At 42.1% G+C, this 27,556-nt stretch overlaps 1 protein-coding gene across 5 annotated transcripts in view; it reads left to right on the top strand.

Moving 5' to 3' along the window:
• The window catches only part of prkcz (protein kinase C, zeta), a 612,152-nt gene that overhangs the window by 402,148 nt on the left and 182,448 nt on the right, over positions 1–27,556 (top strand). For all 5 annotated transcript variants that reach the window (XM_041206302.1, XM_041206300.1, XM_041206299.1 and 2 more), the window contains 4 exons: positions 1,335–1,470; positions 4,607–4,694; positions 7,732–7,851; positions 14,202–14,281. In XM_041206302.1, the coding sequence (XP_041062236.1) occupies positions 1,335–1,470; positions 4,607–4,694; positions 7,732–7,851; positions 14,202–14,281 (424 nt within the window). The remainder of the gene's footprint in view (positions 1–1,334; positions 1,471–4,606; positions 4,695–7,731; positions 7,852–14,201; positions 14,282–27,556) is intronic.

Here is a 27,556-nt window from a genome sequence, read left to right as displayed (position 1 = left end):
TGTAAATGCAGTAGAGGCAGTTCAGAGGAGGTTTACTAGATTGATGCCTGAAATGAACGAGTTGTCTTATGAGGAAAGGTTGGACAGACTGGCCTTGTTTCCACTGGAGATTTTGATGAGTGACAGGTGACTTGATTGAAGTATGTAAGATCCTGAATGGTCTTGACAGGTTGGACATGGAAAAGATGTTTCCTTTTGTGGGTGAGTCCAGAACTAGGGGGGCACTGTTTTAAAATTAGGGGTTGCCCTTTTAGGGCAGAGATGAGGAGAATTTTTTTGAGCATATGACTTTGGAACTCTCTGCCTCAGAAGGCAGTGGAGGCAGGATCATTGAATATTTTTAAAGCAGAGGTAGATAGTTTCTCGTTGGGCAAGGGAGTCAAAGGTTATCAGAGGTAGGTGGGAATGTGGAATTCAAAACACAAACTGATCAGCCATGATCTTATTGAATGAATGGCAGACCAGGCTCGAGGGGCCAAATGGCCTACCACTGCTCCTATTTCATTTGTTCGTATATCAGTACTGGGCATTGTGGGGGAAAGCTGTTGGCTGAGAGTCCAGAATCATGTAGTCATGGGACATTGTCCATTTGCCTTCCAGTCGACATGGGAAAGTGGGATGCTGCAAAGATAGACGTGATGCACAGCCAATTGCGGGAGTACAGGGACAGCATGGTTGGAGGCAGGATGCCCTGTGATGAAACCTCCACGAGTACATCCAATCAGATTTGGCAAACTTACTGCATCAGAAATGCAAAGTGCTGGTTGTATTTATTATGTGGTATAGAGAACAGCCACATCGTGGAGTGGCAGACAATTATTACAGAACCGACAGCAGAAAATACAAGCACCTTCAAACTTTACCTGAAAGCAGCTCAGGATGTCTTTAAAAATCACTTTCTGACTTATACTACCCATGGTTGGTGGGCGTTAGCAGAAAATGGTTGTACTCGGATAGTGATGATGAAAAATGGCTTCAGAGTCTAAATGAAATCACAACCTCTATTTTCATATATTGATGTGGCACTTGCCTGTTTCAGAGAGGAGCTGTAATGGTCAGGATTCACTTGTGTTTAAAATTGGACGGCATGTCAAGGTAGTGGCAAGTGGGCAGGACCCAGCAGCCACTTTATTTTTGGGCAAATAACACACTATTTTGAAGCTCAAATGGGGTGACAATGAGATGAAAATCACCCTGGGGAAAAATTTATAATAAACTATCTAGCATAAAATTAGTTTCTTAAATTAAGCAAAGTTGTCCAGAGTTATTAACAGGATGGCCATACTCATCATGATGCGGTTTAGTGGAATTACCTGTATGTTTGCCTCCTTTAGGTTCTATGCTGCCGAAATATGTATTGCTCTCAACTTCCTTCACGACAGAGGAATCATTTACAGAGATTTGAAATTGGACAATGTTCTCTTAGACTCTGATGGTCACATCAAGTTAACAGATTATGGAATGTGCAAGGTAAGAAGTTTTTTCCGTAACAGAGTAACATTTGGAGGGAAAAATACTCTTATTCACATGAAACAGAAAATAGGAGCAGAGTAGGTCATTCGGCCCTTCAAGCCTGTTCCGTCATTCAATATGATCATGGCTGATCTCCTATCTCAATGCCATACTCCTGTGCTCTCCCCACACCCCTTGATGCCTTTAGAGTCCAGAAATCTATCTATTTCCTCCTTCAATATATTCAGTGACTTGCTCTCCACAGCCTTCTGCAGTAGAGCATTCCATAGGTTCACCACCCTCTGAATGAAGAAGTTCTCCTCATCTCAGTGCTAAGTGGTTTACTCCGTATTCTAAGACTGACCCCTTGTTCTAACCCTCCCAACCAGAGGAAACATCATCCCTGCATCCAGTTTGTCCATCCCTGTCAGAATTTTATATGTTTCAATGAGATCTCCTCTCATTCTTCTAAACGGCAGTGAATACAGGCCTAGTTGGCCTAATCTCTCCTAATACGACAATCCTGCCATCCCAGGAATCAATCTGATGAGCCTTCGCTGCACTCCCTCGATGGAAAGTACATCCTTTCTTAGGTAAGGAGGCCAAAGCTGCATACAATACTCTAGGTGTGGTCTCACCAAGGTCCTGTACAGCTGCAGTAAGAGATCCTTGCTCCTGTACTCAAGTTCCCTCGCAAAGAAGGCCAACATACCATTTGCCTTGTTAACAGCTTGCTGCATCACCATGCTTGCTTTCGGTGATTGGTGTACAATGACACTGAGATCCCTTCGTCCATCAATGTTTTCCAATCTATCACCATTTAAGTAATACTCTTCCATTCTGTTTTTCCTACCAAAGTGGCTAACTTCATGCTTATCCACGTTACACTGCACCTGCCATATATTTGTCCATTCACTCAACTTGTCTAAATTGCTTTGAAGCCTGTTAATACCCTCCTCATTGTTCTCATTCCTGCCAAGTTTCGTGTCATCAGCAAACTTGGAAATATTACATTTGGTTCCCTCATCCAAATCATTGATATATATTGTGAATAACTGGGGCCCAAGCACTGATCCCTGTGGTACCCCACTAGTCACCACCTGTCACTCCACAAAAGATCCATTTATTCCTACTCTCTGTTTCCTGTCTGCTAATCAATTCTCAATCCATGCCAATATATTACCCCCAATCCTATGTGCTTTAATTTTACACACTAACCTCTTAAGTGGGACTTCATAAAAAGCTTTCTGAAAATCCAATACACCACATCCTTATACACCTTATATAAGGTTCTCCCTTATCTATTCTGCTCGTTATGTCCTCAGAGAACTCCATGATTTCCCTTTCATAAATCCATGCTGACTTTGTCTAATCCCATTGATATTTTCTAAGTACCCTGTTATCACATCCTTTATCATAGACTCTAGCATTTTCCCTACTACTGAGGTTAGGCTAACTGGTCTGTAATTCACTGTTTACTCCCCCCCGCCTCCTTTTTTTTAAATAGTGGGGTTACGTTTGCCACCCTCCAATGTGCTGGGACTGTTCCAGAATCTACAGAATTTTGGAAGATAACAACCAATGCATCCACCATTTTCATGGCCGCCACCTTTAGTACCCAGGGATGTAGATTATCGGGCCCTGGGGATTTATTGGCTTTCACTTACATTAATTTCTCCAGTACTATTGTTTTAGTAATACTAATTTCCTTCAATTCCTCCTTCTTGCTAGACCCTTGCTTCCATGGTATTTCTGGGAAGTTATTTGTGTCTTCCTCCGTGAAGACAGAATTAAAGTAGTTGTTTAATTGCTGTTATTTCCATGTTTTCTAATATAAATTCTCCGGTTTCAGACTGTAAGTGACCTACATTTGTCTTCACTGATTGTTTCCTTTTTACATACCAACAGAATCTTTTACAGTCCGCGTTTATGTTCCTTGCAAGTACTCTATTTTTCCCCTCTTAATCAATCTGTTGGTCCACCTTTGCTGAATTCGAAACTGCTCCCAATCCTCGGGTTTAGTACTTTTTCTTGCAACATGTGACTCCTCTTTGAACCTAATACTACCCTTAATTTCTTGAATTAGTCATTAAATTGGTACAGATTAAGGAATAAAATTTATTTTAAAAAACCCGCTCCTTGGAGGCAGCATCTAACTCACATGCGAGTTAATTATGTATGAGCAAGACAGTCAATGCCAGTCACATACTCACTCGAGTAGCTGAGTACAATCCTGTATTCACCAAATGCCCACACAAACCCATGTGCTCAATTAGCTTGCAATGGAGTGTGGGAACCCTTATTGATTTTTTTTTTCTCCCCTTGCATTAGGCTGAGTGTCCCCAGCTGAGCTCAGACAAATCAGGAATCACAGCACAACCTTATGATCTATCTTGTTTACTACCACACTATGGCGTACCCTTCCTCAAGGTCATTGGGGTCTTCTGGGCTTTTAAAAATAATTGTTTGAATTACTGATCATGATCAATGACTGACTAACACTGATTATATATGCAGGGAAGACATATTTCTAGATGTTATAAAATAGAAAGCTTACTTGTTTGGAAAAGTAGAGTAAAGAATTCTTGATTTTTTAACCAATCAAGTTACTATAGTGGCTCACTCCTTGCATACGAATTACAATGCACTGTGTGAAAACTTACAATTACATCTACCAATTATTTATTCCTGATTACTGAAGTGATTATCTCAATATTCAGATATATTAATTAATACCATTTCCTCATTTAATATCTGTTCATTACCTTATACACTGACATTACTGTGATTAGATGTGTTTTCAGTAAATTGCAAGGTTGCATCTTGTGAAATGTGTGTTCACCTACAATTGTGATGTTTTTACTATATTTAAGTCTGCATTGCATAATGATGTGCTATACTAGTTAAATGTTCATCTTTATTTTTACAGTAGTGCTGTGTTGCAAGATTCTCCGAATAACTTGACACTCATTTGGATAAATATTTTCCAGCACTTCTTTTGTATTTGGATGGCTTAATGTCAATTCAATCAACCAATTAGTTTTAAGTCACCTGAAACTGAAACTTTGGGAGATCTGTTTTTACTGCAGCTAATTGTTCAAGTTATTGTGAAATATATTTTTTGAATGGGTCTCAATTTATATTCCCTCTACAGGAAGGACTTGGCCCTGGTGACACTACCAGCACTTTCTGTGGCACACCCAATTATATAGCACCTGAAATATTGAGGGGAGAAGAGTATGGTGAGCAATTGTAATAGAAGACATAGTTAACACTGTTGGGTTTGAATACCTGTATATCACAGCACATTGGAGCATCAGTATTGTGTTCTATTTGCAGAAGAAAATGGTTTCCTGATCTTTGTGGTGAGTTTGTGCTCTCTGCTGTCCTATTCGGAGGTGCAGAGTGGTAGCCAGGTATCTACTTGGGGAAGGAGGGGAAAATTCAACTTAAGCCCTCACAAGACAATCTTTCACACCCCTTCAATTTCATTATAGATTTATTGCAAGAGGCTTGCAATAGGTTGCTTGGCTATCTTTTTAAGGATGGTTTGGAAACCTTGAAGAACGGGGTTGTCCAACCTTTTGCATGAAGGGCCACATTTCAATTTCTTTTACCTCACTCAAGGGGCCAATTGGCAAATTTCAGAAATATAAAGTTTGGCACAACATTAAATATGAATTTCAAAAATAAAGTTGAGGTATAAAGAAACTTGCTAAGCAAAAGAAACATCAAAGTAATAAATTAATATTTTTAAAGAAATGAGTAATTAGTAACAATGATCATTAGAGTGAGAGTGTGTGTGTGTGTCCAGCTCATTTCCATTCATAAGGCCCTCAATCACTCACCTTAACCCACACCCGCTCTCACAGTGTGTGTTGCTGTGTGGTTGTAAGGTTAAGTCAGAACCCTGAAACTGGGAGTGAGCCAGACACACACACAGTCTCAATCTCTGTCTCTCTCTCTCTCTCTCTCTCACACACACGCTCTCACTCACTCACTCCCACACGCACACTCATGCCTGCCGGCCCTAGAGGTTTGGAGAGTAAAGTCTCTGGGGAGAGGTTCAGGGTGGCTATGAAAGTGCCAAGACACTTATTCCTCATCCTGTCTAACATTCCAGCTGTCCTTGGTCTCGCTGTTGATGCAACTGTTATGATGTGGCAAATGATGTGTGCCAGGCAGACCAAATCCACGAGGGAAACTGGCTTGCGCTATCGCAACGTTTTTGCAATTGTATTTATTATGAGATGTGTGCACTGAATTCAGAATAATAAATCCACCAAGACCCCTAGAGATTTTAAAAAACTAAATTAAAATATTTATTAACAAAAATGTCAACGAGATGTCAAGCACATAACATAAGACTACAATTACTACTATAAAAACTCCTAAAATTCCTAATTAACCTGACTCCCAGTTACACTCCCTTCAAGGCAATGGTCCACATAGATTTTAGGTTTAAAACGAACTCAGCAAGTTAACACAATATCCTGGACAGTGGAATTCCAAATGGCTTTCCTCCAGCTTCAGTTTCGTAAGACGGCAGACTTGTGCTGGTGGCTTCATTAAGACTTTTCACTCTCTCTTGTCAGATCTCATATGGCTTTCTCCTGACACATAGCCTTTCATTCTCTTTTAGATATGTTTCTCTCTTTGTAACATATAAATTCTATTGTTCCATACATCTTTGAAACTGTATCTGCCTCATGGTATAAAAACTTTCATGGTGCCAATATTGCTAGTAACCTTTGAGGAAAAAATAAACACGTTCCTTAGCCTTGCTTTTCTGGCTAGTTGTAAACAGACTGAGACCCCTTTGTAATCCAAATATCCCTTTATTTATCTAAAAGTGCAAATTCCCTTTACACCTTACATGCTAAGCCAGCACCCATGTTTACTCATTAGCATGTCAAGCACCCGGCTTCTTTTGATGATTTAAACTTGCAGCCTACTTGACTCCAAATGTAATTAAACCCCACACAGACAGACCCAACTATACTTACCCCCATAAACCTACTTCAGAATAAACCAGAAAAATATGAAAATTATTCTACTTTCATGACACAACTGCTATACCACCATCTTGACTCCTGAAATACTTTAGGTGGCCTCTCTTACCTCACCCTCCACTCCCTCTTCCTCTCTCACGTGCGCGCTCGCTCTCTCTCTCTCACGCATCATTCACTCACTTAGTCCCTCGCACACACTTGTACGCACACGAAGACATACATACTCATTCACGCCTGCCAGGCCCGGGAGGTTTAGAAAGTAAAGTCACTAGGGAAAGGTTCAGGATGGCTGTGAAGGTACCAAGACTCCTCCCCATCCTGTCTAACACCCCAGCTGTCCCGGGTCCCATTGTTGCTGCAACCACCGCACTACCATCTTAACTCCTGTAATAGTTTAGGGGTCCTTGTCTTCTCCCCTGAAGGGCAGCCTTTCTTCTTCCCCCCCCACCTCCCTGCAGGCATCTCTCTCCCCTGTCCCCACTCCCTGAAAACCTCTCTTTCTCCCCAACTCGCCACTGCCACCTATGTTCAGGTCTCAGGCTGAATGAAGCCACTTACCTTCACTCTATTTGCTGCTCCTCCTATCACAGTCTGTTTCCCTGCCTCACTAGTGAACCCACCAGCAGCAAACGGGAGAGGAACGGTCTGTGATTGGAGGAGCAGCTCTTTGCAGAATCTTTCACTTCACTTACCTGGATTTTGAACACAGGCTCCACGGACCAGATAGAGAAGCACAGTGGGTGAGATTATCACCCATGGGCTGTATGTTGGACAACCCTGTTGAAGAACAAAGAAGAAGGAAATACAACAAAAAGTCCTCAAAAAGTTGAACATTAATGGGCAAAATTGAAAAGAAAAAGGGATGGTGAAATTCAAACCCTCAGGAGCTACACAATCAAAAATGTTAAAATTCGTTTTTACAATTGATTTCAAGAGTAATGTGTTTGTATATTTGCAATTTAACTTTCATCAGAATGTTTGTATTAAAGGCTTTTGAAAACTGAAAAGCTTTAACGGTTTAGTTTAATTAAATGATCTATTTATTAATGTAGGGTATGTGTTACATGGTGAAACTGATTGCTTTTTTCCACATCATGCATCCCATATCTCAGCTGAAGTGAGGGAGGGGTTGCAAGAAGAGGAGGAGGGGGAGAAGATTTAGTCTCTGATAGTTGGATGGCAGGTTCTAATCAGGAACTTGTGAAAGAGAATGTAAAATGAAATATTTCTTCAAAAACACTACTTTTTGCATTTTGCTATTTGGCAGGTTTTAGTGTAGATTGGTGGGCACTTGGCGTATTGATGTTCGAAATGATGGCTGGAAGATCACCATTTGACATCATCACTGATAATCCGGACATGAACACAGAGGATTACCTGTTTCAAGGTTAGCAGGACATAAGTACAATTTTGATTTTCCTTTTCACTAGTAGGTTGTAGGTGCTCTACCAGACCACTTCAGTGATGTACCATCATACTTGGAACAGCACTCCCTCATATGACAGCAGCTACAAAGAAGAAGGGAAAAATTAGGGGAATATTTTTTCTGGTTTACTTGTGCTCGATTAAGTTAGACAACTGGTAAGAATTTGACCCTTGCATTTGGAGAAATATACATAGAAAGATTTATGGCACAGAAAGGGACCATTCTGCCCATCATGTCCTTGCCAGCATAAAAAGCAATCCAACCTACTCCCACCTTCCAGCTCATGGTCAATAGCCATGTAGGTTATGGCACCTCGAGCACAATATCCAAGTGTTTTTTTAAATGCGATGTGGGTTTCTGCCTATACTGCCTTTTCAGGCAGTGAATTTCAGACCCCAAAAAATTACTCCTCAACTTCCCTCTATCCCTTCCACCAATTACTTGAATTCTATGCCTCTTGATTATTGACGCTCATGGAACTAGGTCCTCCCTATCCACTCTATCTAGGCCCCTTATAGTTTTAGACCCCTCAATTAAATCAGCCTCTTTGTTCCAAAGAAAACAACCTAGAACATGGAGAGGAGGGATGGGGCGCATAGCCTTAAGATAAGGAGTTGATCATTTAGGACTGAGAGGAGAAGAAATTTCTTCACTCAGAGGACTGTGAATCTTTGGAATTATCTACTCCTGGATGGTTATGGGTGCACCTTCATTGAGTATATTCACGACTGAGAACGTTAAACTTTTGATCTCAGGGAATCAAGTGTTATGTGGAGCAAAGTGGAATTGAGAAAGAAGGTCAGCCATGATTGTATTGAATGGTGGAGAAGGCTAAAGGGGTCAAATGGTCTACTCCTATTTCTTATGTAATCCCAGCCTATGCAATCTTTCCTCATAACTAAAATGCTCTGTTTCTGGCAATCCCTGTAAACCTCTATGCCTGCTCTAGCACAATCACATCTTTCTTATAGTGTGGTGACCAGAACCGCACAAAGTACTCTTGCTGGAGCTCAACTAGTGTTTTATGCAGTTTTAGCATAACCTCTCTACTCTGATACTCTAGGCTTCAGCCAATAAAGAATAGTATTCCGTATGCTTTCTTGAGCATCTTATCTACCCGTCCTGCTACCTTCAAGGATTTATGCAGAAGAATTCCCAAGCCCCTCTGTTCCTCGATACTTCTCAGAATCCTACCATTTATTGTGTATTCTTTTGCCTTGTTTGTCCTTGCTAAATGCATTGACTAGTCCATTGATATCTTCCAGTAGTCTTCAGTTTTCTTTCTCATCATCAGTTCTATGACCAATTCTCATATCATCTGCAAACTTATTTTTCATGTCACTTATATGTAAGTCTAAATTATTGATTTATACCATGAACAACAAGAGACCTAGCACTGAGCCCTGCAGAACCTCACTGGAAATAGCCTTCCAGTCACAAAAAACAACCGTTGGCCATTACCCTTTGCTTCCTGCACCTGACCCAATTTTGAATCCAATTTGTCATTTTTCCTTGGATTCCAAGAACATAATCCCTCTCCATATATTAAAACTGCATATGCATGGTCACCACCTTTAACTTGCCACCTCAGATGGCCTCTCCATTCCCATGTTCTCAATCACAGACAAGGCCATATGCAATTTGAATTTTTCCATCCACATCCTCCTACAAACTTAAAACACCATTTCCTCTGTGCCCACCCAAAGAGAAAGCTCTTCCCCTGGATCATTTACAAACATACTTTCAAGCACTCAATTGCCTACCTTAGGCTTTCCATTTACCACGATACTTCTGCAGCTGCCAAGCTGCTCAACCCATTCTCTCACTTCCATGTTTGTTGCCAGCAAAGCGCTTAGGCTAACCCATCCCAATTGTTCCCTTTGTTTGGCTCCCAAGTTTGCTTCCTCATGTCCAAAGGGTGCAGACTTTCAGTCAATGTGACATATAACTAAACTTTGCTATCCATTGAACCACAAGTTTCTCTGCCAAAATCACTGACTACATTAGTGTCATCCTGTAGTTGAGCAAAGAAAACTTGGCTTTTCTCCACTAGTAGCAAGTTGACACTGCCTCATTGCACAATGATTTTCTAACTGTTTTGGTGCTCTTTAATAATGGATTCTAGCATTTTCCCAGCGACAGTTGTTAGATTAACTGACCTATAATTTACTGCTTTCTCTTTCCCTCCAGTCATGAACAAGGGTGTTACAATTGTGGTATTCTAATCCATTGGGACCTTTCCAGAATCTAGGGAATTTTGGAAGATTACAACCAATGCAGCCACCATCTCTACAGCCACTTCTTGTAAGACCTTAAGATGCAGGCCATCAGGTCCAGGAGATTTGTCAGCCTTAAATCCCATCAGTATTCCCATTATTTTTTCTCTGGTGATAGTTATTTTTTGAAGTTCCTCCCTGCCTTTTGCCTCTTGATTTTCTACTATTCTTAGGATGCTTTTTGAGTCTTCTGCTGTGCAGACAGTTCTAAAATACTTGTTCAAAGCTTCTGCCATTTCCTCATTTAGAACAAAGAAAAGTACAGCACAGGAACAGCCCTCCAAGCCTGCGCGATCATATTGCCCGTCAACTAAAACATTTTGCACTTCCAGGGTCTATATCCCTGTATTCCCATCCTATTCATGTATTTGTCAAGCTGCCTCTTAAACACCACTATCGTACCTGTTTCCACCACCTCCTCTGGCAGCGAATTCCAGAAACTCACTACCCTCTGCGTAAAAAAACTTGCCCCGCACATCTCCTCTATAGTTTTCTCCTCTCACCTTAAATCTATGTCCCCTCGTAATTGACTCTTCCACTCTGGGGGAAAAAACTTCTGACTATCTACTCTGTCCATGCCACTCATAATTTTGTAAACTTCTATCAAGTCGCCCCTCAATCTTCGTCATTCTAGTGAGAACAATCTGAGTTTCTCCAACCTTTCCTCATAGCTAATAACCTCTAGACCAGGCAGCATCCTGGTAAACCTCCTCTGCACCCTCTCCAACGCCTCCATATCCTTCTGGTAATGTGGCAACCAGAATTGCATGCAATATTCCAAGTGTGGCCTAACCAAGGTACTCTACAGCTGCAGCATGACTTCCCAGCTTTTATACTCAATACCCCTGCCAATGAAGGCAAGCGTGCCATATGCCTTCCTGACGACCTTATCCACCTGCGTTGCCACTTTCAGTGACCTGTGGACCTGTACACCCAGATCCCTCTGCCTATCGATGCACTTAAGGGTCTGCCATTTACTGTTTAATTCCTGCCTGTATTAGACCTTCCAAGATGCATTACCTCGCATTTGTCTGGATTAAACTCCATCTGCCATTTCTCCGCCCAAGTCTCCAACCGATCTATAACCCGTTGTATCCTTTGACAATCCTCTTCACTATTTGCAACTCCTCCAATCTTAGTGTCGTCTGCAAACTTACTAATTAGCCCAGTTATATTTTCCTCCAAATCATTTATGTATACTACAAACAGCAAAGGTCCCAGCACTGATCCCTGCGGAACTCCACTAGTCACAGCTCTCCATTCAGAAAAGCACCCTTCCACTGCTACCCTCTGTCTTCTATGACCAAGCCAATTCTGTATCCATCTTGCCAGCTCACCTCTGATCCCGTGTGACTTTACGTTCTCTACCAGTCTGCCATGAGGGACCTTACCAAAGGCCTTACCAAAATCCATGTATATAACATCCACTGCCCTTCCATCGTCGATCATCTTTGTCACTTCCTCGAAAAACTCGATGAAGTTAGTGAGACACGACCTCCCCTTCACAAAACCATGCTGCCTCTCACTAATAAGCCCATTTGCTTCCAAATGGTAGTAAATCCTGTCACGAAGAACCTTCTCCAATAATTTCCCTACCACTGACGTAAGGCTCACCAGCCTGTAATTTCCTGGATTATCCCTGCTACCCTTCTTAAACAATGGAACAACATTGGCCATTCTCCAGTCCTCTGGGACCTCACCTGTAGCCAGTGAGGATACAAAGATTTCTGTCAAAGCCCCAGCAATCTCCTCCCTTGCCTCCCTCAGTACTCTGGGGTAGATTTTCCAGTCCTCTGGGACCTCACCTGTAGCCAGTGAGGATACAAAGATTTCTGTCAAGGCCCCAGCAATCTCCTCCCTTGCCTCCCTCAGTACTCTGGGGTAGATCCCATCTGGCCCTGGAGACTTATCCACCTTAATATTCTTCAAGGTGCCTAACACCTCTTTTTTGATCTCAACATGATCCAGGCTATCTACACACTCTTCCCTAGACAAATCGACCACTAAGTCCTTCTCTTTGGTGAATACTGATGAGAAGCATTCATTTAGTATCTCTCCCATTTATTCTGGCTCCACACACAGATTCCCACCTCTGTCCCTGAGTAGGCCTACCCTTTCCCTGGCTACCCAGAAAACCTGCAACCTGATTTTACAATGGATTCCTATGGACTCTTCTGCTCAACACCCATCTCCATGGCAACGTGGATCACATGGGCGTTAAATCCAGTAGAAATGCTAGTAAGCTATCATCTAGACCTCCAACTTCCATTCTATCTTGGAATTAAATAAACAGTTTAACGTTTGGCTGTTTACAAAACCTGACATTCTTAACACTTCCCTGGAACTTGGAGACTGAGCCTATCCACCATCAGCACAGCTGCTCAGGTCATTGTTTGCAGGTGTGAAAATCTTGTACCTTCTTCCTAGTAAAACAACATAGGCCCCCCACTTAACCTTTAACAACCAAGCTATCCAGGTTTGTTAAGCACTGCCCCCCTTAACCTTTAACAACCAAGCTATCCATACTTGCTATCAGTCAGAATTCAGAACAGGTCACATAACCTCCTTCAATCATCCATTTTGCCTTAAACTAGAGTCCCAAAACATAAAAATCTTACAAACTTCATATTTGTAACAAACCAATAAAGTATTTCTGAAGTGTTGCCATGTTATAATGTTGGAAACATGGCAGCCAGTTTGCATCTCCTATGAGCAATTCTGATTCTCCAACATCTCCAAGTTGAAGTTCTCATTCTCATTTAATTCCCTTCGTTTCCTTGCCCCTCCCTATCATAAACTTCTACAGCCCTACCCTGCACTCCCACCCACAAACAACTTTTCCTCAACACTAGCTTTTTGTGAATTCTCCTTTCCCTTTGTGTCCCCACTGGGGGCTGTGCCTTCAGCTGTCTCAGCACTATGCTTTGGAAATTCTTTCCTAAACTTCAATTCCTTTTTGTCTTTAAGGCACATCTTAATATTACCTTTTTGACCAATCCTTTGGTTACCTCTGCTAATCTAATCTCTCCATCGTTGACCCAGTGTCCATTTTTGTCTAATTATACATCTGTGATATGCCTTGGAAGATTTTCCATTTTATGGTGGTATGTAAATTCAAGTTGTTGATTCACAGGAGATAAAGTAATTTAGAACCCACAATTTTTTGATTCAGCTTTAAACCATACCAGCTTATTTAAAGCTAAATTCAAATGCACCTGCAGTTATATTCAGATTCAGTTTACTACTACAGCCTGATTCCTTCACTTGCACAGGACTGTGTTCTCAGGCATAGCCCTGGTTTCATATTCATGCTTATATATTGTCTAAACTGGCCTTGATGGGTTCAAAGATACTGACTGCTTTTTCCCCATTTCACTGAAATATTGTTTCATGGGCATTGGTTAGGCAGCAACATTGAGTGTGAACCTTTAGGTTCAGACTGTATCTTTCTGTTAACTTAGTGTGCACATATTTTTATTTTATTGGGCCCTTTTTTGGATTATCAAGATAAATAATGTGGGGCGGTCAATCCAGAAAAATGTGACTTGTACTTTTGGAACTCTCAATGATAGCAGTTAGCTTCAAAATAAGCTTATTCTATTTTGACCCTAGCAAAGTGTTTTCAGTCTAGCCTTAGAAGAGCATCCCCAACTGCAATATTGTAACATATCCATTTCCCACACAAGCTGCCCTTGAGTGGGGCTGACTGTTGCATTCCACCTTCTGGACAATTTTACGGTGTTAACATGTGCTTACCAGAACTGATTTTATAGTCAAAGTCATTTGGGATGTTGTGGCAGAAGGAGAAAATCTCACCTCAGCAGTCTTGTCTGGATTAAAGATTGAGTCCCAGAACTGAGGAATAAGATCTATCCTATTGAACTTCAGCTATGGTTAATGTCATGTCATGCAACCTGGCAAAATTTTAAAAATGAGAAAATTGAAGATTCTTTTAATAATTGATTGTGGAATGTAGAAAATTAGTATGTATAATAAATCTGGCAATATATTTACAATTTTTAAAAATCTTTGCAGTTATTTTGGAGAAGCCCATTCGGATCCCTCGATCACTTTCGGTAAAAGCAGCCAGTGTCCTAAAGGGATTTTTAAATAAGGTAAGAGACTGATTGGTCAAACTTTGATTTGAAATGAAGTATCCATTACAATCCTAAGACGAATGTTGTGCTTTGAAGAAGGGGGATAAAGCAAACTGCTGACACAATTGTTCAGGATAATATATATTAATGACCTAGACCTTGGTGTACAGGGCACAATTTCAAAATTTGTGAATGATATGAAACTTGGAAGTGATGAACCATAAGTGTTCAGAAGGACATAGACAGGTTAGTAGAATGGGCAGACAAGTGGCAGATGAAATTTAATGCAGAGAAGTGTGAAGTGATTCATTTTGGTAGAAAGAACACAGAGACAATTTTAAAAAAGGATACAATTCCATAGGGGGTGCGGGAGCAGAGGGACCGGTGTTTATATGTACATGAATCATTGAAGATGGCAGGACAGGTTGAAAGAGCTGTTAACAAAGCATACAGCATCCTGGGCTTCATCAATAGGGGCATAAAGTACACAAGCAAGGAAGTTATGTTAAACCTGTATAAAACACTGGTTTGGCCTCAACTGGAGTATTGTGCCCAATTCTGGGCACCACTCTTCAGGAATAATGTGAAGGCATTAGACAGGGTGCAGAAAGATTCACAAGCATAGTTCTAGGGATGAGGAACTTAGGTTTTGTAGGAAGATTGGAGAAGTTTGGACTGTTCTCCTGGAGAAGGTTGAGAGGGGACTTGGTGCAGGTATTCAAAATCGTGAGGGGCCTGGACAGAGTAGCTAGGAAGAAACTGTTGCCATTGGTGGAAGGATCGAGAACCAGAGGGCACAGATTTAAGATAATTGGCAAAATAAGCAGAGGGAACATGAGCAAAAACCTTTTCATACAGCAAGTGGTTAGGATTTAGAATGCACTGCCTGGGAGTGTGGTGGTGAAAAGATCAACTGAAGCATTCAGAAGGGAATTGGATTATTATTTGAACAGGAACAATTTGCAAGGCTATGGGGAAAAGGCAGGGGAGTGACACTAGGCGAATTCTCCTTCACTGGGTCAGCACAGACATCATGGACCAAATGGCCTCCTGTGCTGTAACTATTTTATGATTCTGTGTACTTCCAAAGCTGTGTGTAGATGATTCCTGATCCTTATCAGTGGAAAAATAAAGACCTGGATGTTGGTTTGGCATCAACATTGAGTATGATCTCAAAGAATATTTTGGCTCAGATTATATCACTCTATCAACTTAAAGTGTGCATATTTTTAATTTATTAATTACCAGTACTTAGAGATGAGCCATATCACTCTTGGGACTCACTGGTAGCACAATTACTGTAGTTACAAAATAAGTCTCCAATGACGTACCTTTGATCCAACCTCAGAAGAGTGCTTCACTACTACAATAGTGTGACCTTTCCATTTCCCACACAAGCTGTCTTGTGAACTATCTAGAGGCTGACAGTTTCATGCCATTTTATGGGCAGTTTTAAGCTGTGACTTTGTGCTTACTAGGAATTGATATGAGTCCGTAAACATTGCAATAAAATCCATTTCATTTTTATGTGCACTCCGAGCCAGCTTTCTCATTTATGTGTGGTATATGGTTAGGCCCAGCTGCAAGTTGTTTTTAACCCAACATACATTTAACATGTTGATGCCCATGGTAAACTATATTATGGTTCTTGACCCATTACGTATATATAAAGGAGAAAAATACTGGTCTGAAGTTTCAATGGTCAGTGTTGGGGGCCGGTGAGACCAGAGGCAAGAGGGCTGGAATTTCCCGCCTGTTTCCTGGCACGGTCCTGCGCATTTGCTGCCAGCGCCATGCATGCGCAGTTGTATGCTGATGACAGGCCTGGGTTAACGGCTGCCAAATTTATAGGGGGATGTGCAGCAGTGCATATGTATGGTCATCACTGGCAGCAGGTAGAGAGAATGTTGTGAATTTCTATCCTGGACTGACAGTGACGCATTTTTGTACATGGAATTAAAAGGGAAGGATTGGCAGGCAGGAAACTAAAATAGTTTTCTTGTGGGATATTTTACTGCAGTCATGTTAATCAGTGTTTCTAAACTCTGCCTCTCTATCCCGGTAACATAAGTGGATTGTAGGTTGCTGTGAGCATTACACTATATTGCCACGTCTAACACTCTTAGCAACCTACAATCCACTTACATTACTGGGACAATGAGACAGAGGGCAGGATTTTTCACTCGGCATGCGGGCACGTGCCAACATGCCTGAGTGTGAAATAAAGCGCGTTGATGTCAGCCGAGCGTGCCGACATCAGCACGTACTCTCACGCACGCCTTTGCATTTTTTAGGAAACCTCATCCACGGGCAGGATAAGGCTTCCTTAAGCAAATAAAATAAAATAAAAATTTAACGCTTGAATTACAAACATGTTCCTGCTCGTGTGACAGTCAGATAAGTGGACATGTTTTATGACATTTTTATTTTGATCATTAATTTATTTAAACAGCGCTTCATCTCCCTGAGGCACGGGGATGCACTCTTCCGCAAAGTTCATGCTAGGCCCAGTTGCCCTCCTCCCCCTGCCCGCACAGGTAGCACTGCCGCTCTCATTCCACGCTGGGCAGGCCTTAATTGGCCCGCTCACAAAAAATCGCTGAGTGGTGCCGACCGTGGGCACTGGTCGGCTTCCCGACCGCCCCCTTCCCCCACCCCAACCCTGCCGAGCACCCCCGCCAAGGGCAAAATTCTGCCCAGGCTCAGTTGCCCCCCTCCCCGTGCCCGCACAGGCAGCACTGCCGCTCGCATTAGACGCTGGTCGGGCCTTAATTGGCCCACCTGTGTAAAATCACAGTGCAGTGCCGATCGCGGGCACTGGTCTGTTTCCTGACTGCCCCGCCCGCACGCCAAGGAAAAAATTCTGCCCGGAGTTTTGATACACTCACCGACAGTGGCAGTAAAATATCCCATAAGGAAAGGATTTTAGTTTCCCGTCTGCAAATCCTTCTCTCCCACTCTGCCACTTTCGAGTTCCCACGGCTGCATGCTCCAGCACTAACATCATTTCTACGTATATGCGGACCAGTGAGCATGCGCAGATGGGAATCAGTGGCCATCTTACACTGCTGTATTGCGTTGGCAGGAGACAGTGTTTTCAAACAGGCTGGGTCAAGTGTGAAACAGCTACCCACCCGCAAGCAGTGGATAGCCAATCAGGGCAAATTAGGAACCTACTATAAGGCCCCTTTCTCGTGTGACTGGAAGTTTCCAGGTGGCAAATGAACCTCCTGAAGTGGCTGAAACACAGCCAATGAAAAGAGGTGGCCTCTCAACTGCTTTGCACACAATTAATTATTTTAAATTGTAATGTCAGCAAATCTAATTTCAACATAACAAGATCCCTCAAACAGGGATTAGCTGAACAACCAGTTGACTTGACTTATTAGTGGTGATTGTTGTGATAGAAATGTGGCCAAGTCATTGAGAAAACTGTCGCTCTTTATCCACTGATCCAGTTTAATATATTTATCCACATTAGAGTTGTTCGCAAAATTAAAACCCACGTGTTTAAAAGGACAAGAACAGCATAGTTGCATAATTGTCTAAGGGACAGAAAGCAGATAGTAATGCTGGATGGTTTTGTTTTTCAGACTGGAGGGAAGTTTACAGCGATGTTCCCCAGGGGTTGGTATTTGGACCTTTGCTGTTTTTGATGTATATTAGTGACCCAGACTTGAGTATGCAGCATATAATCTCAAAGCTTTCAGATGACATGAAGCCTAAAAATGTAATAAATAATGAGGAGGATTGTCTTAGTCATAGACCTTAGGAGGCCCTTGACAGGCTGGTGGAACAAGTAGATACATGGCAGATGAAGTTCAATGTGGAGAAGTGTGAAATAATACACTTTGGTAGGAAGAATAAGGAGAGGCAATATGAACTAAATGGTTCAGTTTTCAAGATGGTGCAACAACAGAGAGCACTGTGGAGACCGGATATGTACTCAAATGAGCAGATAGAGTATAATATGGGAAAACGTGAGGTGGCCTGTCCACTTGGGCAAGAAAAATAGAAAAGCAGAATTTACTTAAATGGAGAGAGATGGCAGAATTTTGCGGTAGAGAGAGATCTAGGTGTCCTTTTCATGAATCACTAAAAGTTAGTGTGCAGCTACAGCAAATAATTAGGAAGGCAAATGGAATGTCAGCCTTTATTGCAAGCGGGGATGAATATAAGAGTAGTAAAGGCTTGCTACAACTGTACATTGGTGAGACCACACGGAGTACTGTGTACACTTTGGTCTCTTTGCTTAAGAAGGGGTATACTTGCATTGGAAACAGGTCAGAGAAGGCTTCCAAGTTCCTGGGATGAAGGGGTTGTATTCTGAGGAAAGGTTAAGCAGGTTGGTTCTGTATACTATAAGAATGACAGGTGATCTTATTGAAACATATGAGATTCTGAGGGGGTTTGACAAGGTAGATGATGAGATGATGTTTCCCCTCGTGAGGGTATCCAGAACTAGGCGCACTGTTTCAAAATAAGGGGTTGCCCATTTTAGAGAGAGATGAGGAGGAATTTCTTCTCTGCAGGCTGTTAGTATTTGAAATTCTCTTCCCCTGCAAGCAGTGGAGGTTGGATCAATGAATATATTCAAGGCTGATTTTTGATTGACAAAGAAGTCAAGGTTATGGGGGGCAGGCAGGAGAGTGGATCTGAGGCCATTGTCAGATCAGCCATGATCTTACTGAATGGCAGAGCAAGCTTAATGGGGTGAATAGCTTGCTTCTCCTATTTCTTAACATAAATTTTTGAAGGTGGAAGGACAAGGGCACTTAGAAAATATCGATGTAATCAGGCAAAGTCAACATGATTTTGTGAAAGGGAAATCATGTTTGACTCGTTGCTTGTTACTTACTCAAAGAACTCCAATAAATGTGTTTTACAGGGAGCCTGTAGATGTGGTGTCCTTGGATTTCTAAAAGGCATTTGACAAGGCGCCACATCAAAAGTTACTATACAAATTAAGAACGTATGGTGTGGGGGATAACATATTAGCATGGCTAGAGGATTGTTTACTTAATAGGAAACAAGAGTATGGATAAATGGGTCATTTTTGGGCTGGCGAGATATAATGAGTGGAGTGCCACAGGGATCAGTGATGGAGCCTCAACTACTTACAATCTATATCATTAACTTGGATGAAGGACCAAATGTATGGTTGCTAAATTTGCTGATGACACAAAGATAAATAGGAGAGGAAACAAAGCAGAAAATGCTGGAAAAACTCAGCAGGTCTAGCAGCATCTGTGGCGAGAGAATATTGCATGCGGGGAGGGCCTGACACAGCAACGTGTAAAATGACGTGAGATGACGTTGGGCATGCATCCTGACGTCATTGTGCGTCATTTCGATATTGCGTTTGGTGGGCACACGCCGGAGGTGGCTGCGCACCGGCTGAACTGTTAAAGGCCTATTAAGGCCATCAAGGAAGTAATTTAGCTCATTAACTACGCTGCCCATCCAACCTTAAGGTTGGTGGGCAGGCGAAGAGCCCAAGTGGCCTTCATGTTTTCCAGGAAACCTCATCCACGGGCGAGATGAGGTTTCCTGAAGGTTAAATAAAATAATTAAATAAATTTTGCAAAATGCACAAACATGTCCCAACTCATGTGACACTGTCACATGGGGGGATATGTTTAAATAATTTTTTAGATCATTTATTGAGAAGTTTCTTTATCAACTTAATCTCCCTGAGGCAACTCTGTGCCTCAGGGAGATTGCTGCGTTCTTTCGCGCACATGCACAAAAGAGCACAGGCCCCGACTCTCGCTTCTCCCCCTGCCTGTACAGGTAGCACCACCTGCCACATATTATGCTGGGCGAGCCTTAATTGGCCCGCCCACGTAAAATTGCGGTGCGCAGCTGACTGCAGGCAATGATCAGCTCCGCGCCCGCCTGACATAGGTAAGATTCAGCCCAACATTTCAAGTCTGTATGACCCTTCTTCAGAGCTCTGAAGAAGGGTCATACGGACTCGAAATGTGAACTGTTTCTCTCTCCACAGATGCTGCTAGACCTGCAGAGTTTTTCCAGTATTTTCTGTTTTTGTTTCAGATTTCCAGTATCTGCAGTATTTTTTTTATATAGGTAGGAGAATAAGTTGTGAAGAGGACATAAGGAGTCTGCAAAGGGATATAGATAGGTTAAGTGAGTGGCAAAATGTGGTTGATGGAGTATAATGTGGGAAAAAGTGAACTTCTCCACTTTGGCAGGAAGTTTAGAAAAGCAGCATATTATTTAAATGAAAAATTGCTGAGCTCTGCGATACAGAGGGATCTGGGTCCCCTGGTGTATAAATCACAAAAAGTTAGTGTGCAGGTACAGCAAATGATTAGGAAGACAAATAGAATGTTGTTGTTGATTGCAAGGGGAATGAAACATAAAAGTAAGGAAGTTTTGCTACAGTTATACAGGGTGTTTGGTGAGACCACATTTGGTGGACTGTGTACCATTTTAGTCTCCTAATTTAAGGAATAATTGAATTAGAAGCAGCTCATGTGACTGATTACTGGGATTAATGGGATTATCTTCTGAGGAAAGGTTGAACAGGTTGGGTCTGTATCCATTGGAGTTTAGAAGAATGAGAGGTGATCTTAATGAAACATATAAGATCCTGAGGGGACTTGACAGGGTGGATGCTGAAAAAATGTTTCCCCTTGTGGGAGAGACTAGAACTTGTGGCCACAATTTAAAAATAAGGGGTCTCCCATTTAAAACAGAGATGAGGAGAATTTTTTTCTGAGGGCTTAGGGTCTGTGGAATTCTCTTTTCCAGAGAGCAGTAGAGGCAGGGTCATTGAATATTTTTAAGGCAGAGTTAGATTCTTGACTGACAAGGGCATCAAAATGTATAGGGAATAGACAAGAAAGTAGGGTTGATGCCACAATCTGATCAGCCATGAGCTTAGCAAATGGCATTGCAGGCTCGAGGGACCAAATGGCCTATTCTTAATTCTTATGTTCGTGTTCAAAATCATGAACGATTTTTGCAACAACTTGTGACCTGGAATGCACATCCTAAAAGAATGTTGGAAATGGATTCAATCGTAACTAAATGTTTGAAGGAAAAAAATTAAGAGGGCTATGGGGAAAGAGCAGGGTAGTGGGAATAATTGAATAATTCTTTCAAAGAGCTGGCAGAGCTACATTGAACAAAATGTATAATCTCCATCTCTGCTGCATTATTCTATGATCCTGTAAAAGCACAGCACATCCACCAGTGCGACAGTCTAAATTCCTGTGCTGCAGCTAGGAATGGAGTTTCAGCCAGAGACAAGAATGTAATCAAGTGAGCCAAGCTGAGACAGAATGTAAAACACAGAAGGGATAAACATATTTGCCGTCTGTCTAAAATATACTCAAAATTTGCTTTCACAAGGTAAGAGGATGAGTATGCATACATTAGCATGCTGAACTACCTTGTTAATAGTTAGAGATATCACTGTTCCCACTTGCCTCAGTTTTTTATTCATGTCTTATGGATTCCTGTTGATGAAAAGTTTAACCAGAGATAGAAATTCAGATTAGTCCTTAACCACAAGCTATCAACATTCTGCTTTTAAGAAGGAAATTGATTGCTGTGGCATTAGCAAATATGTATGAATGATCTACTCTTTGATTCCTTACCAGTATCCCCATCTCTCTCGTCAGAAAGCTTCTGGTTGCAGTTTGCTGTTTTACTCAATAACACGTTTTGTGTGTTTGCTATAATGTGCATGTGCATGCTGTCCTACTGCACAACAAAGAGGAAGGAGTTGATGCATAAACTCTCTTCAGCTGGCACTCCTGCCAGCCAATGACTTCCTGTTAAAGCAGAAAGTAACTCCAGTTGTGCATTATGAATTTATACTTTACTATTTTGTAAACTTGGTAGAGTAATGTCAACATTGCCTTACCTTTCAATGAACTTATTGCAAGTATATGATCCTTGTCATTCTTATGCAGACAATTTGTGATTGGGTTTTCGCTTTACTCGCCCTCCCCGATACCATACCAAGTACTTGCTTCACACAGACACTGCTCAGAATAATTAAAAGGATGTAGTATTTCTACACAGAAATGGTAACAAAACTAACACCTTTGTAGCTAATCTAAATGTTTAAGGACCTTCACAGTGGAGCCCTAAGATGAAGGCTCATTTTTAGAAAAGCGAAATATTATTTATAACCAAAGAAGGTTTGTGGGTAAGTACCATATTAGCTTCTCCCTAAGCTGCTAAAAGCTGAGAGCTCAAGAATTGTATGTGCTCATTTTTGTTTAAGGCTTGTGTATGTTTTGTAGAATAATATCCTTGAGAGTATAATTTCAGTTTGTGGATGCTTTGACATTATGTTATATGAAGTGATGGGAGGAGACCCAGACTTCTGCTGTCAGCTGCACTCTCGCACAACCAAGTCAGGCTTCATTAGTCTAGAGGCGTTATAGACCTGCAGAAATGTAGTACAGTATTACAAAAGTTCACCCTTGTGATTTTGGATCATCTGACTGTCTCTGTACCTTACAATGCTATCTTAATTACCTATCTATCCAGTTTTTTCTTTGTATGACAAAGAAAATCAAAAATCCAAACCTTTAATTTTTTTTGCATGTGATGTTGAATTCCTGAAGCTGTTCTCAAATTATCAGTACCTTTCTGTGGAAGAATCTCATGCAAATTTTACATGCTGTCCACAAAAATTTTCTGCTTTGGTATAATTTAATGGCTGTTGACATTTGAGTGGTATTGATATGTAGATTTTTCAATAAAACCCTACTGCATTTTCCATCTAGAAAAGCTTGTCACAAGTAGAAGCCGTGTGAAAGATCCTGTTTTTTCAAAAAAAAACTCCACTAATTTAGCACATTTCACTCTCCGTCCACTAATTCAGACAAGATATTATGAGTTGTTTTGGTTAAGTCTGCTGTTCCATTTTGCCAATAGCAGATGTCAGACTGGAAGACCCTGTATTGAGAGCCTGACAGCTGCTGCCTGCAATTTGTGCTACATCAAGCAATTGTGTTGGTCAGGGCTGAACTGGTCCACGATACATCTGTTGCAGACACTAAGTATTTTGCTGTTCGGTTTTGGTCATTACCCAGTTTCGACTATGGTAATGTTTCTGCACCAAAATTGTAGCAAAATTAACACGTCAGTTATCCAGAACAACATCCTGTGGTTTGAGAAATAATTATGGGTACTACACAACCTTTAATACTGCTGTCAGTTTATTGAAATTTCTGGAAAATGTTGTACAGATGTTTAATAAAGTTTACATTGTCAAATTTGGAAAGTTTAAAAATCTTTTCTGGGATGCTTTCATTAACTTTAAGGCTAAGATTAATTGAATTCAAAAAAATTAACAACAAATAGGGGAAACCAGGAGAATTCAAATGTTTGTTTGCAGATACATTAATCGCAATATCAGAAGAAACATTTTTTTAATATTTTGATTGTCCCCACTGTGTTAGTATTAGAAATATCAGAGCAAATTAAAATATGTACTTGTAGAATTTGCAATGATTCTGTGCTCCATGTTTTAGAAAAACACTTGAATCGAAAATAAAAACAAAAAACTGCGGATGCTGGAAATCCAAAACAAAAACAGAATTACCTGGAAAAACTCAACAGGTCTGGCAGCATCAGCGGAGAAGAAAAGAGTTGACGTTTTGAGTCCTCATGACCCTTCGATAGAACTGATTGAATGTTAGAAAAGGGGTGAAATATATGCTGGTTTAAGGTGGGGGGTGGGGGGAGAGAAGTGGAGGGGGTGGTGTGGTTGTAGGGACAAGCAAGCAGTGATAGGAACAGATAATCAAAAGATGTCACAAACAATGGAACAAAGAAGTGTTGAAGGTGGTGATATTATCTAAACGAATGTGCTAATTAAGAACGGATGGCAGGGCACTCAAGGTACAGCTCTAGTGGGGGTGGGGTGGAAAGACTAGCCCGGCATACAAGATTTAAAAATAATGGAAATAGGTGGGAAAAGAAAAATCTATATAAATTATTGGAAAAAAACATAAGGAATGGGGAAGAAATGGAAAGGGGGTGGGGATGGAGGAGGGAGTTCAAGTTCTAAAGTTGTTGAATTCAATATTCAGTCCGGAAGGCTGTAAAGTGCCTAGTCGGAAGATGAGATGCTGTTCCTCCAGTTTGCGTTGGGCTTCACTGGAACAATGCAGCAAGCCAAGGACAGATATGTAGGCAAGAGAGCAGGGTGGAGTGTTGAAATGGCAAGCGACGGGAAGTTTTGGGTCTTTCTTGCGGACAGACCGCAGGTGTTCTGCAAAGCGGTTGCCCAGTTTACGTTTGGTCTCTCCAATGTAGAGGAGACCGCATTGAGAGCAACGAATGCAGTAGACTAAGTTGGGGGAAATGCAAGTGAAATGCTGCTTCACTTGAAAGGAGTGTTTGGGCCCTTGGACGGTGAGGAGAGAGCAAGTGAAGGGGCAGATGTTGCATCTTTTGCATGGGCATGGGGAGGTGCCATAGGTAGGGGTTGAGGAGTAGGGGGTGATGGAGGAGTGGACCAGGGTGTCCCGGAGGGAACGATCCCTACGGAATGCCGCCGGGGGGGTGAGGGGAAGATGTGTTTGGTGGTGGCATCATGCTAGAGTTGGCGGAAATGGTGGAGGATGATCCATTGAATGCAGAGGCTGGTGGGGTGATAAGTGAGGACAAGGGGGACCCTATCATGTTTCTGGGAGGGAGGAGAAGGCGTGAGGGCAGATGCGCGGGAGATGGGCCGGACACAGTTGAAGGCCCTGTCAACGACCGTGGGTGGAAAACCTCGGTTAAGGAAGAAGGAGGACATGTCAGAGGAACTGTTTTTGAAGGTAGCATCATCAGAACAGATGCGACGGAGGCGAAGGAACTGAGAGAATGGGATGGACTCCTTACAGGAAGCATGGTGTGAAGAGCTGTAGTCAAGGTAGCTGTGGGAGTCAGTAGGCTTGTAATGGATATTGGTGGACAGTCTATCGCCAGAAATTGAGACAGAGAGGTCAAGGAAGGAAAGGGAAGTGTCAGAGATGGACCATGTGAAAATGATGAAAGGGTGGAGATTGGAAGCAAAATTAATCAATTTTTCCGAGAGCATCATGCTCTCGTCGGGACTTGGAAAAATTTATTAATTTTGCTTCCAATCTTCACCCCTCCATCATTTTCACATGGTCCATCTCTGACACTTCCCTTCCTTGTCCTCTCTGTCTCAATTTCTGGCGATAGACTGTCCACCAATATCCATTACAAGCCTACCGACTCCCACAGCTACCTTGACTACAGCTCCTCACACCACGCTTCCTGTAAGGAGTCCATCCCATTCTCTCAGTTCCTTCTCCTCCGTCGCATCTGTTCTGATGATGCTACCTTCAAAAGCAGTTCCTCTGACATGTCCTCCTTCTTCCTTAACCGAGGTTTTCCACCCACGGTCATTGACAGGGCCTTCAACTGTGTCCGGCCCATCTCCCGCGCATCCGCCCTCACGCCTTCTCCTCCCTCCCAGAAACATGATAGGGTCCCCCTTGTCCTCACTTATCACCCCACCAGCCTCCGCATTCAATGGATCATCCTCCACCGTTTCCGCCAACTCTAGCATGATGCCACCACCAAACACATCTTCCCCTCACCCCCCCGGCGGCATTCCGTAGGGATCGTTCCCTCCGGGACACCCTGGTCCACTCCTCCATCACCCCCTACTCCTCAACCCCTACCTATGGCACCTTCCCATGCCCACACAAAAGATGCAACACCTGCCCCTTCACTTCCTCTCTCCTCACCATCCAAGGGCCCAAACACTCCTTTCAAGTGAAGCAGCATTTCACTTGCATTTCCCCCAACTTAGTCTACTGCATTCGTTGCTCTCAATGCGGTCTCCTCTACATTGGAGAGACCAAACATAAACTGGGCAACCGCTTTGCAGAACACCTGCGGTCTGTCCACAAGAAAGACTCAAACCTCCCCATCGCTTGCCATTTCAACACTCCACTCTGCTCTTTTGCCCACATTTCTGTCCAAGGCTTGCTGCATTGTTCCAGTGAAGCCCAATGCAAACTGGAGGAACAGCACCTCATCTTCTGACTAGGCACTTTACAGCCTTCCGGACTGAATATTGAATTCAACAACTTTAGATCTTGAACTCCCTCCTCCATCCCCACCCCCTTTTCCATTTCTTCCCCCTTCCTTTTGTTTTTTCCAATAATTTATATAGATTTTTCTTTTCTCACCTATTTCCATTATTTTTAAATCTTGTATGCCAGACTAGTCTTTCCACCCCACCCCCACTAGAGCTGTACCTTGAGTACCCTGCCATCCATTCTTAATTAGCACATTTGTTTAGATAATATCACCACCTTCAACACTTCTTTGTTCCATTGTTTGTGACATCTTTTGATTACCTGTTCCTATCACTGCTTGCTTGTCCCTACAACCACACCACCCCCCGCCATCTTAAACAAGCATATATTTCACCCCTCTTCTAACATTCAATCAGTTCTGTCGAAGGGTCATGAGGACTCAAAACTCTTTTCTTCTCCGCCAATACCACTTGAATCGAAGATGTTGGAATCCTCAATATATAACTCGCATCTGTTTTATAAGTGCCATTTCAGTAAAGACCTTACAATTCACATTGCCAAATGAGTCACTTGCCTCTGTTTAGAAGACATTAAAAATTACATATTCTAGACTTTTATAATGAAAGGTTAGGTACGAAGTAACTCCATATTCCAAGTTGGCAGCTTGTTGCAGGAATGAAGAGTGGGAAGAAAAAAGGAATGCTAAAGCTGACTATTTTTTCTAAATGTTTATTTTTGTTTTAGAAAATTATACCTTCCTTCATCCCTCCTTTGCCATGCAGCTCTTGTGGACAAAACAGCAGGCAGCCTCTTCCCAGATCCATTGCTGCTTTTGGTCTGCCACTAAGGGGCACACAATAACAGCAAGCCCCTCAGTATTCCATATTCATTGTTTTTCTTCCCCTTTCCCTCAGCAGATAGTGTGATTGAATCTGATAAGATTCTCCATATTTGTGTTCCAGCAAACTCTAGTAGACATCTCACTTTTGATTTGGGATAGCTGAACAAATTCTAAATGACAGTCTCACGTTGAAGATATAATGGAGAAAAAAACCTTTAAAAAAAAATCACAATGACCAAACCAAACTGCCCTTATGAGTCATTGGGGAAAATTTTCTCTCCGCCGGGGGTGGGGCTGTGTGGGCGGGGGTGGGCACGGACCCGATCGGCGCCTCCAATCAGGCCCACACCGCCATTTTACATGAGAGGGCCAATTAAGGCCCGCCCAGCGTGACCT

Source organism: Carcharodon carcharias, chromosome 15 (assembly GCF_017639515.1).
Source record: "Carcharodon carcharias isolate sCarCar2 chromosome 15, sCarCar2.pri, whole genome shotgun sequence".
Classification (NCBI taxonomy): domain Eukaryota; kingdom Metazoa; phylum Chordata; class Chondrichthyes; order Lamniformes; family Lamnidae; genus Carcharodon; species Carcharodon carcharias.
The sequence above is the reverse complement of the archived record's forward strand: the minus strand, read 5'-3'. Positions and strand labels throughout refer to the sequence as shown.